This window comes from Lepidochelys kempii, chromosome 4, assembly GCF_965140285.1.
Source record: "Lepidochelys kempii isolate rLepKem1 chromosome 4, rLepKem1.hap1, whole genome shotgun sequence".
Classification (NCBI taxonomy): Eukaryota; Metazoa; Chordata; order Testudines; family Cheloniidae; genus Lepidochelys; species Lepidochelys kempii.
The window spans coordinates 98,272,520-98,285,308 of record NC_136383.1 but is presented as its reverse complement, the minus strand read 5'-3'; the positions used below and the strand labels follow the sequence as shown (position 1 = coordinate 98,285,308).

At 39.5% G+C, this 12,789-nt stretch overlaps 1 protein-coding gene across 7 annotated transcripts in view; it reads left to right on the top strand.

The window, feature by feature from the left end:
- Positions 1-12,789, top strand: part of TBC1D1 (TBC1 domain family member 1) — a 212,046-nt gene that overhangs the window by 110,725 nt on the left and 88,532 nt on the right. For all 7 annotated transcript variants that reach the window (XM_078852572.1, XM_073342291.2, XM_073342290.2 and 4 more), the window contains 3 exons: positions 2,073-2,183; positions 7,351-7,479; positions 11,096-11,182. In XM_078852572.1, the coding sequence (XP_078708698.1) occupies positions 2,073-2,183; positions 7,351-7,479; positions 11,096-11,182 (327 nt within the window). The remainder of the gene's footprint in view (positions 1-2,072; positions 2,184-7,350; positions 7,480-11,095; positions 11,183-12,789) is intronic.

The following is a 12,789-nucleotide window of genomic DNA, read 5'->3' as shown; positions in this document are numbered from 1 at the left end:
ATTTGTAAGTTGCACTTTCATGATAAAGAGATTGCTCTACAGTACTAGTATGAGGTGAATTGAAAAATACTATTTCTTTTGTTTGTCATTTTTAGTGCAAATATTTGTAATCAAAGGTAATATTAAGTGAGCACTGTACACTTTGTATTCTGTGTTGTAATTGAAACCAATATATTTGAAAATGTAGAAAAACATCCAAAAATATTTAATAAATTTCAATTGGTATTCTATTGTTTAACACTACCATTAAAACTACAATTAATCATGATTAATTTTTTAATTGCGATTAATTTTTTAGAGTTAATTGCATGAGTTAACTGTGATTGATCGACAGCCCTAATCTAAATATTTCAGTTTGTTGAACCAAATCAAACTGGTTTGGTTTTGGAGTAGTTTCACATTAATCTGTGTCCTGCTGAGTTGTGGTGACTCATGGGAGTAATAGTTTGGGACTGTGGTGCATCATGGGAAAAGTAGTTTTATCAGGAAGAGAATGGGAACATAAGGCACATGGAAGCTCAGGCAGACTCACTTTAATGTGGAACTAATCCAAAACTAAACTTTTTGACAAACTGGAATATTTAGATTTGGGTCAGCCTAACCAAAAATGAAACATTTAGTTTAGTTGAGAAACATAATAACTCCTAAAAAGAAAAGGAGTACTTGTGGCACCTTAGAGACTAACCAATTTATTTGAGCATGAGCTTTCGTGAGCAGACTAACACGGCTGTTCCTCTGAAACCTGTCATAATAACTCCTGGGTATTTGGGGGCTAACTGGCACTAGTGCCTCAGCTGACTGGGCATTTCTGTAACCTAAGCTTGTCTTATTGCACTGAGGTCCCTAAAACATATCTGTTGAAGATGATTTTTATTTTATTGTAAGGCTGTAGAAATAATCCACTGGATAAAACATAGCAAAAAAAATCTGTCATCTCTGCACTTTTTTAATTCAAATTTTGGTGGTCTGGGATTTTAGATGCAGTGAGTCCTTACAGCTCAATATGTTTTCCTGATTTCCATTTTAGAGATAATTATCTTTCTAAAAATATTTTCCGTAACCAGAGTTGCTCCCAGTCATATTTTATATTTGCTCATAGTATATCCCATACATTATGTATGTAATTGTGAGAATTTTGGGAATTTAAAAAGCTTCACCTTTGTGATATGTACTACAGTAGGTTATCATTTTAAAAATATTTTCTCTTCTAATAATCCTAAAGGCTAGGTGGAAATCTGAATAAGCAGAGATAAATATTTTCATCTGGTCTCCCCTCTGATGTTCCTTAATAATAGATTGCACCTGTTTTAGGACCAGTGCATTAATGCATTCTAAACTCTCTTGTGGTTATAACTGAGTATCTCTATAACCAAAACAACATTTAGCTAAGTTGGCAGGTATACTTGCAATTAATTAATTAAATTAACAGTAATGATTTTTTTCTAAATGTTTTGAATATTTTTGGGCAAAATACAAAAGTTGCTTTGGATATTTATTTTTAATTTAAACTACTTCAGAGCTTTAGGATTAAAAACCAATAGCAGGATTTAAAATATAAATTTAATCTTTGAAATCTGGGTACCTGCCATGTTCTACTGAGGTGCTTGTTACAAAGGTGAAGTTTTATGTAACGAAAATTGGATCCATAGTAAAATGGTCAGATAACTGAGAGAGAAATATTATATATGCACTACAGAGGTAAAACTATAATTTTATTTTGGAATCATATTGATAAATGATATTTATACTGAGAATTATTCTAGCTATGACAATGTTATACTTTCTAAAATATGCTTCAAATGACTTTCAGCAGCTGATATCTGCTGCTGTTAGTTACAATATTGTGTGGTATTTGTGAAATATCGTTAAAATATTGATCTATGTTGCTGCATTGCTTGAATCACTGGCGTCCTCTAGTGGAATTATACAGCAGCATCAACTAGATTAAACTATTCAGTGTGCATTAACTACCCACTGGCAATCACAAAAGTTAAAACAGAGGGGAATAATTTTAAAGCTGCTATATGAATGCAGCTCTTATTTTTCCATGTGTTTGTTTGTTTCTTTTAAAGAAATTAAGACCAAGGAATGATCAGAAAGAGAACGAGTTGATTATCTCTGTTCTAAGAAACATGTATGAAGAAAAACAGAAGGATCATGTTCACATTTGGGAAGCAAAGCAGGTATATGAGCTTTCATTTAAAAAAAAAAAAGTCTTTTTCCTTTCCTACTAACTTCTCAATGGTGAATTTCCAACTTTGTATTTAAGGTTAAATTAACACTGAAGTGAAAGCCCACTTTGCTTTTTCCTGGTGGGATATTTATTATTTAACGTGTTTATTACAGTAGAGCCAACTGAGTGTGGGGTCCCATTGGGCCAGGCACTGTGCAAACACAGTACAAAGACATGCCTTGTCCTGAAGGGCTTACAATCTAAATAAACAAGACAGACACAGGGTTTGGGGAAGGGGTAGAACACAGAAACAGAGTGAACAATGGGTTGGCAGCAAATGTCATTTTAGTCCCATGATTTTTTGGGGGGTGAGTTTACTTAGGAGGGGATATTCTAAATGGAAAGAAAGTGAAGTGGAGGGGGACAGGGCAGAGAAAGCCAGGGTAAGGAGGGGCAGGTGTGCAGTGAAGCTGAGGTGGAATCACTGAGGGAGGGAGAGCTGGAGGGTTGGAGCAACAGCCACTCAGCAGTGGGCAGAGAAAGTCCAATCAGAATATACTTGTATAATCCCAAGTGCTAATAGCAAGGGGGGAAAAGATATAAACCCTTATGCTTTGGGGCATAAGAAACCCACTTGTGGCACTATCCACTATGGAGTCTCTTGTACCTTCCTCTGAAACATCTGGTACTGGCTGGTACCAGTCTAGATGGACCGGAGGTCTTTGCAGTTAGTCTATTCTTATCTTCTCAATACAGTGGATATAGAAAACATTCAAATGAAAATACTACATTCTGTCACAGGTACTATTTACAGCTGAAGCATATATGTGTAATTTCAAAAAGACTCAGCTCTCATTTTCTGATTCCCTGTTAGTCCCAGTAGAGTTCAGTGGTGAATCAAGCCTGCTGGAATTTATCCTGAGGAAGGACTGCTGAGGTTGCCAGTAATATGGGGGATATTTCTTTGTTTGTGTGGAAATATCATTGAGACTGATGCAAACAGAGGTTGTTGTTAAACACTACTGCAGAACTGACAGAGGAGACAGTGTTCTTCACTTGAGAAAGGAAGGACAAAACTACAGTTCAGTCTTTTCAGTCTTTGTCTACACTAGCACTTCTGTCGGTAAAACTTTTGTCGGTCAGGGGTGTGAAAACAACACCCCCTTGACTGACAAAAGTTTCACCAACAAAAGCACGGTTGTGGACAGTGCTATGTCTACGGGAGACGCTTTCCTCCTGACATAGCTCCTGCTGCTCGTTAGGAGTGGTTTAATTATGCTGGCAGAATACCTCTTTCCTGCCAGCATAGAGCGGCTACACAGGAGATCTTACAGCTGTGCCGCTGTAAGGTCCGTAATGTAGACAGAGCCAAAGAGTCTGAAGGAGCTGGGAGGTAACCAACATTACATGCAATATGGGTAGAAAAGAATGTGGGCAGATTGCCCTTCAAATACAGGTATTGTGGCCAGGAATCTCCCCAGTCTCGCCAGACTTAGCACTTCCCCCTCTGGCCGTGGCAAGGCCTGGGGTAAATCAGCCCCACCCTGGACAGTGTTTGTCTTCCCTCTCTGTGTTTACTTGTCAGTATTTTCAAGGTAGGCCTCAGAGCAGGCCCAAGGAGGGTCTCCTCTACCAAGCAAAAGGAAAAAAAATTACAAACACATTTCCCGGCCCCCTCGCCGAGGGGTGCATGTTGTCATGTTGTTGGCCCCGGGGTGTCAGTCCTTCCCCTAAACAGACACTCAGGTTTAGTTTTCAGAGTAACAGCCGTGTTAGTCTGTATTCGCAAAAAGAAAAGGAGTACTTGTGGCACCTTAGAGACTAACCAATTTATTTGAGTATAAGCTTTCGTGAGCTACAGCTTATGCTCAAATAAATTGGTTAGTCTCTAAGGTGCCACAAGTACTCCTTTTTTTTTTTTTCAGGTTTAGTTATTTCCCCTATGGGGAGGACAGCAGCCTCTCACCCTGAAGAAGCCTGTCTCCCTACTGCCACCAGCCTTGCAGCAGCTTGTCTCTCCTCCCTCTCTCTCACCAGAGGAGGGGTTTTAAAATATCTCAGGCATGGATGAGTTTTTAAAAAGAGACTAGTGATTTTGAATGTCTCAGTTTTGGGGTACCCAATTTGAAATATCTTAAAGGGGCCTGATTTTATAGAAAAGGCTGAGCACCCCCTGTGCCTCTGAAAACCAGTCCTCTTTAAGGTGACTCAATCTGGGCACCCCAAAACGGAGGCACCCAAAACTACTAGTCATTTCTGAAAATCTTGGTCAACATTTCTTTCAGTATCTACCAATAGCAGGAAATGTACTGTAATGCCTGCTCCAGGCAGTCTCCTCCTGCAGGCTAGGTACACAGTGAACACACGGGAAGGTCAGATTCATTGAAGTCCCTACGTGAAGCAGCCTGGAACTCTGCTCCCTCTAAGTATTCAGACTTAAAGCATGAAGTAATTGGAGAGGCATCACCCACTTCTTTGTGACTAGCTCTGCATTTATTTTAATCTCTGATCCTTTTATTACTTATTGGTTAATGTGACAAAGTTCCTCCTCTGCCTTGGTGGATCCTGCGCTTATTGGCGGATTTGCGCGCCTCAGAGGTTCACGGCAGCCCTCCACTTTTCCACTTTTGTGGCTCAACTCTGCCATTCACTCAGTTAGCCTCATCACTGGCCAGCATGGGGAAAAGGAAGAAGAATAATCCACACGATCTCTGCTGATCCACCTAGTGGATCGGGGAACAGGCCAGAGACCTTCCCCTCTGGTGGAACCCGCAGGCCAGGTCAACTCCTCCGGTATTAAGTAGGGAGTTGTGGGGATGGAGGGATGGGGGGAACTTGGGCCCGCCCTCTACTCTGGGTTCCAGCCCAGGGCCCTGTGGATTGCAGCTGTCTACAGTGGCTCCTGTAACAGCTGTGTGACAGCTACAACTCCCTGGGCTACTTCCCCATGGCCTCCTCCCAACACGTTCTTTATTCTCACCACAGGACCTTCCTCCTGATGTCTGATAATACTTGTACTTCTCAGTCTTCCAGTCGAACGCCTTCTCACTCTCAGCTTCTTGTGACTCTTGCTCCCAGCTCCTCGCACGCACAGCACAAACTGAAGTGAGCTCCTTTTTAAATCCAGGTGCCCTGATTAGCCTGCCTGTCTTAATTGATTCTGGCAGCTTCTTGATTGCCTGCAGGTGTTCTAATCAGCCTGTCTGCCTTAATTGTTTCCAGAAAGTTCCTGATTGTTCTGGAACCTTCCTAGGACTTTGAGTGAGTTAGCTGCAAGAACGCATATCACTCCCCCAGGGAAAAGGGACCTACTTAACCTGGGGCTAATATATCTGCCTTCTGTCACTCTCTTGTAGCCATGTGGCCTGACCCTGTCACATTAATAATTAAACATTGCTGAGAAAGCAGCAATTCACATTCTTGTTTTATGATTTACTGTTTTTGTCAATTCTTCAGTCATTTGCGTGTCTGACAGAAATGTGTGGACTTAGAAAGAGCAGCGTGGGCTGAGGTAGGACAGGAGGAAATGGTGTTTGGGTTTTTTTGTTAACAGATGTGAAATATTTTCATTTGGGATTAGTGCCAATTATTTTTCTCAAATAGTTTCAGATTCTAAACAGTTAGAAAGTGGGTGTTTAAGGAAGAAGAAGATATCTTAATATAAAAACTGTGTGTGGATTTTAATGCTGCTGAGACATGCTGTAGTCTGTTTTTTTAGCTCTTGAAACCCAAAAATAATAATCTGACGCTTGTAAAGATGCCAAAGTTGTAGCAGCAAACTTGATTTGCCTCTCACCCAACCATTCTTCTTAGTAGAAAATGTCATATCTACTTCGATCTTTTATCTTCAGAGCTGTGGAACAGTAAATACCTTTGGACTTCATCTCTCAAGATGAATAACCCAAACACCCTGAATTTTTTGCCTTCTCTCCTGCATTGCTACTCACACTTGCTTTCTGGGTGAGGAATCCTACTCAGGTTCTCTATGTTAAATTGGAAGAATTTAAATTTAAACAGCTGCAAGAGATTTCATAGAACATTCATATTTTTGAACCAAACGGTTCTTTTCAAAATAAGTGTTTTTCACCAGAAAACTGCAAGGTCTTTTTAAGTAAATGGCTTGCTATGTGGGGTTGAGGAGAGTTGAGTTAGAGGGAAAAGATTGAATTCTCTGTTTGGGGGATTGGAAATAGGATATAGTGTCATTTTGTTTGAACTGTCAACAGCCTGGATTGGTAATGACCAAAACTTACTGCTGTCAGAGAGCTGTTCACTTGTCCATTTGATATCAATTGGTCTAATGCATTCACATCTCTGATACTGTTGCCATTGTGTATATCTGGCACTAATGCTGGGAGCCTCAGGAGAAAAGTTCAAGATTTAATGGACACCGAGAATTATTCTTTGGTCCATATAGTTGATAAGACTAGGTTAGGTTTGAGGCACAACATTTATCCCTCCATTCCCATTTCTGTGGTGCTACACCCATTCTGTGTTCAGTTTCCAGAGCTGTCTGTCTTTCACAAGCACTAAAATTGGCCTTAAATTTCTAACCAAAAAAAAAAAATCAGCTGTAAGTTGACTGTCATCCGTAATGTGGAAGTGTTCCTCATGGTGATATATATATATGCAAGAGTTAAACTTTGTGTGTCTTCCTGGACCTCAGTGCACTCTGCGTTCGAAGGAATGGAGTTGGGGGAGTGATATGTGTTCTTGCAGCTAACTCACTCAAAGTCCTAGGACATGATTGCCATGAAAAATAAAATAAATAAATTGGTCAAGTCTAATCTGAGGTGTTAAAATAAATAATTCCCCCACAACATCCTGAATCCATTCCTCTTGTGCTTACAGATGATATAATTGTGCTCTGGCATTGAGGTAAACATGTGAAGAGACATATTTTTTGTTATGAAATACAATATTCCTGGTACTCACTATACTTCACTTAACAAATAAATGTCATTTGGAAAAGAGATTCCCAGATCTAGTAGTAGGTTAACTCAATAAGCTTCAGTGCTGTTATGCTAGTAGAAACACAATGCATGAGAGGATTCAGAGCTTAGTACAGTTTTGGTTTAGAAAAGCTTGGAAATGTGCTACTAAGATGTCTAAAATCTTTCATGGAGTTTTGTTCTGTACAGCCCTGTATTTTACACCTGCTTTCTTAAATATTATAGGCTTCACAGCCTTCTGGAGAGACTACTGGAAATGAGATGCCAAGCAGTGCTCCCAGGTTCAGACTAGATATGTTAAAGAGCAAAGCTAAACGGTCACTAACAGAATCATTAGAAAGTATCTTGTCACGGGTAGGTATCTTTATTTGAATTGACTTTTTTTGAGTGACAGACACATAGTGTACATCTACTTTTGTTTCCTTCCAAGGCAAATTGTTGAACAATTATTAAAGACAGTTCCTGAAATACTTAGGTGAACATGGGCTTTGTAATGAAAATCATACCTTTCTAAGATGGAAGAAGAGAACAGATTAGTGGATAAAGAAGCAGTAAATATCATTTTAATGTGGGCTTTTCAAAAACATCACAAGAGGCTATAAAGGAAGCTAAGCAGTTATGGCATTAGCAGTAAAATTCTCTCATTGATTTAGAAACTGGATAAGAGAAATAGAAAAATCTGTTCAATTTTTAACATAAGGAAATTAATAGTGGGCTGACCAAGGACCCTTAATAGGACAGATTTTTAAAATAATATTTATTAATGACATGGGGTGGGGAGGAGACAATGTGGTGGCGAAAATCTGTAGATACCACAGAATTATTTGTAAGTCAGGCCTATAGAAGATTAGGAGGAATTTCAGAAGGCGCTTACAGAGATAGGTATTTGGGCAATATGATGGAGGATGAAATTCAATGTAAACAAGTGGCAGGTGATAAACATTGGAAGGAACTCTTTGAACCTTTACACACTGATGGTCTCTCAATTGTCTGTAAACACACTGGAAAAAAGATGCAGATATCATGGTCAGATGGCTGGCAATATTTGCTCAATACACCGCAGCAGTTAAAAAAACAAATAAGATATCAGGTTGTATTAGGATAAGAATGGAGAAAAATACTGAAAATATTATAATGCCACCACTTAAACCTCTGGAACCCCTTCTCTCTGAATACAGTTATTTTGGTCTCTAAAAGGAGATAGCACAAAGTAGAGAAAGTCCAGAAAATGGTGTGACAAGAATGATTAGGGGCTTGCAAAGATTTCTGTATGGAGTGAGATTGAACATTCAGGACCATTTAGTTTGGAGAGGTGATGGATAAAAGTTGACAAGATAAATTTTACAAAACAGTAAATGGGAGAGAAGATTTATCATGGAGTGCCATTTATCCTTCTCATAATACAAGGACAAGGAGACATTCAATTAAATTAATGGCAGGTCTGCGCTAGAAGTGTTTTGCCAATTTAGCTATCCCTGTATACTGCACTGGCAAAGTGTTCTTAGCATGGATGCAGTTCATACTAGCAAAATTGAATTTTTACCAGCATAGCTTACTACAGCTTCCCACACTGAAGCAAACTAAGCTCTCCCAGCAAAATCACAATTTTGCCAGGATAACTGTGTCTACTCTGGAAATTTTTGCTGGCATAGATATATTGCTTACAAATCACACTTCATCACTTCCCTGACCAACATAGCTATCCCAGCAAAAGATTATCATATAGATCGGCCTAGGATGATAAAAGAAATATGCCCTTACACAACATATGATAACTAATGAAGATCTCTGCCATGAAATACAAAGGCCTAATTTACATTAGGAGAGTTTTGCTGGCAAAACCCTCTTGTGGACACTGCTATATCAGTGTAAAAGTGCCTGATTGGCATAAGCTATATTGGTATAAGTGCAAGTTGTGGACGGATATGTTGCACCAATAAGATAATGGAGTGGAAAGTGAATTTATAAAATTTGCAGATTACCCCAAGCAGGGAAGGGTTGCGAACACTTTGGAGGACAGGTTTAGAATTCAAAGTGACCTTGACAAATTGGAGAATTGGTCTGAATTCAGCAAGATGAAATTCAGTAAAGTTAAGTGCGAAGTACTACACTGGGGAATAAAAAATTAAATGCACAACTACAAAATGGAGAATAACTGGCTAAGTGATAGTACTGTTCAAAATGATCTGTGGGTTATAGTGGATCACAAATGGAATGTGAGTCAACAATGTGATGCAGTTGCAAAAAAAGACTTATTATTTTGGGATGTATTAATGGGAAAGTCATATGTAAGACACGGGAGGCAATTGTCCCACCCTACTTGGCACTGGTGAGGCCTCAGCTGGAGTATTGTGTCCAGTTCCAGGTGCTACACGTTCAGAAATGTGTGGACAAATTGGACAGAGCCCAGAGGAGAGCGACAAAAATAATAAAGGTTTCAGAGTAACAGCCGTGTTAGTCTGTATTTGCAAAAAGAAAAGGAGTACTTGTGGCACCTTAGAGACTAACCAATTTATTTGAGCATAAGCTTTCATGAGCATCTGATGAAGTGAGCTGTAGCTCACGAAAGCTTATGCTCAAATAAATTGGTTAGTCTCTAAGGTGCCACAAGTACTCCTTTTCTTTTTTTAAAAATAATAAAAGGTTTAGAAAACCTGACCTATCAGGAAAGGTTAAAAAAAACTGGGCATGTTTAGTCTTGAGAAAAGATGACTGAGGGGGGATCTGATAACCATCTTCAAATATGTTAAGAGCTGTCATAAAGAGGACAGTGATCAATTGTTCTCCATGTCCACTGAAGGTAGGACAAGAAATAATGTGCTTAATCTGCAGCAAAGGAGATTTAAGTTAGATAATAGGGAAAAGTTTCAAACTATCCGGGTAGTTAAGCTCTGTAATAAGCTTCCAAAGGAGACTGTGGAATCCCTTTTGTTGGAGGTTTTTCAGAGCAGGTTGGACAGACACCTGTCAGGGATGGTGTAGGTTTACTTGGTCCTGCTTTAGTGCAGGGTACTAGACTTGATGGCCTCTTGAGGTCCCTTCGAGCTCTGCATTTCTATGATTCTATGAGTATAACTGCATCTACATTAGGGCTTTTATTGGCATAGCTATGTCAGTAAAAAAAATCACGCCCCTGATCAATATAACTATATTGATAAACCTTAAGTGTAGACCAGGCCTGGGGCAAAAAGGTTAGTAAGATTCAGAAAAAGAATATTAATTATTCATGGTAATGATGATGTCAACAGTTACTCTATTGCAACTGGAATAAAACTTCATACAGGACTTTAACCTTTGTGCTTCAGAACATAAGCCAACTATTAGCTGCCTGTGGTCAAGAGCAGGTTTGCTCCATAGACATACTGTTGCATAACTATCCATTATCAGGTTGCTATGCATTCCTCTGGGTAATCCAAAAGGGCTTCAGTCCAAGGGATTGTACCAAACTCTATGGATTTTCACTCTGACCTAGAGACATGCAAATCAGTATAACAGAGGTGATGTTTGTTGGGAGAGTCTACATGAGTTCAATGTGCTGATGTAATCTTCAATTCTCTGTACTAGTCAGTTCCTATCTTTGCATTATGATGGAGATAGCCTAATGTGAAAATTCATTTTATGGTCTGAGGGAGGTGCTGTAATAATATTTGTAATTCAAGCACATGATTATTCAAACCCTTTCCACATATATATTTTGTAGGATATGACGCTACCAACAGCAATCCTGGCTGAAAAAAAGAATAATTTGGCCTGCGTGAGTGTATTAATTGCTAGGGTCCTTAAAATATCTGTTGCCTTCCTGAAGGAAGCACCTGTTTCTCATGGAGAGGCAGGTTATTCTTAGGCATTTCAGGAAATTGAATATGATACTGGCAGAATCAGTGATTTAACAGTTCGAGCAAGGATGTTCTGTTGGAATGCAGTTTTTTGTGTTCTAATTCTGATTGCTTCATATACTTTATTTCTAAAGGGTAGTAAAACCAAAGGTTCACTAGAAAATTCTGGAAGTGTGGATTTGGACAGCTCCTTATCCAGTACATTAAGCAGCACAAGTAAAGTAAGTAATCACCATAGTGAGTGAATAAATTGAGAATCTTCTGCTAACCTTTTTTGTAACATTCACAGTTAAAATCATGTGATGTGTTGGTGTAATCAGTCTATTTTAATGTCTTATATTTATTATTTTTTCATGAATTCATGACTAAAAAATCTGATAGATTGTGTGGGAAGAAAAACAAAACACCAGACATGAAAAATGTAGCTATACGAGTAATATGATACAATTTGGTGCTAAGAATGTGCTTTTTTTCTACCAAGGGGAACTCTGTTCTTGCATGCTGGCCCACAGGGCAGATACTTATTCCCATGCAGAGCCCACAGAAGTCAATGGTGCTTTGCCAATGATATCAACTTGCAACATCAGGGCCTAAATTCCATCTTCTGTTCACCCCATTGCTGCAGGCAACTTAAAGAAATGTGGGTAACCAACTCAGGTGTGCACTCCACACTAAAATGCATCTGAATCCCCTGAGCAATGGTATGATCATAAACCACATCCTTGGACATGAGACTACCACCCCACACTGGAATCCGTATGGGCTACCATTAAACAATAACAACCCATACTCAATGGGTTCCACATCCTGAAAGAAATCTTTTCCAAACCCTCTTTTCATGCCTTCAAACAATGCCCCCTCCAAACTTTCCAAGCTAATCGTCAGAAGCAAGCTCCCCACTGACCAGGACTCACCTACTCAAAGCAGCACCAGACCCTCCCATAACAGCAGATGCAAAACCTGTGGACATATCTCCACTGCTACAATGATCAATACTCCCCACAACACATCTTTTAAGATCCATGAGTCCTACACATTGCTATCACAACTTGTGGTGTACCTCATCCAGTGCATTAAATGCCCCATTAATCACTATATGGGTGAAACCAGATAATCACTCAGGGCAAGTCTGCAAGAGCAATGGCAAGAACTTTTCTGCTGGCGTAGTTAATCCATCTCCCTGAGAGGCAGTAGCCCTAGCGCTGTCTACATTGGGAGGTTAGGTCGGTTGGGCGGGGGGGGGGGGAGGAGATGATGAATGTTTAAAACACCTGACCAATATAGTTATACTGATTCAGGTCTGTAGTGAAGACCAGACCTAAGCTCTTGAATAAACTCATACAGAAAATCATAAAAGACAAAAACACCATATCATCCTTAGATGAACACTTTTCACAAAACAAACACTCCATACCTGATCTTTCAGTCCTTGTCCTCGAAGGAAACCTGCACAACACCTTCAGAACATGAGCCTGGGAGCTTAAATTCATAACTCTGCTAGACACTAAAAATCATTATCTAAATAAAGACAGTGGATGGATGCATCCGGTGAAGTGAGCTGTAGCCCACGAAAGCTTACGCTCAAATAAATGTGTTAGTCTCTAAGGTGCCACAAGTCCTCCTTTTTTTTGGTGGATTTATGGTTTATTACAACAATCTGAAACCCTCTAACCCCTCCTTTTTTTGTCCTGTGACTGCACGGGTGTTAATGTGCCACTTCACGTTGAATGGTCTCTCATAATGTGCTAATTACTTGTGCTAAACAATCCGCTCCACCTTGTTTAGCTGTGACACTCAGAGGCTAGGTCTACACCGAACTTTAGTCGGT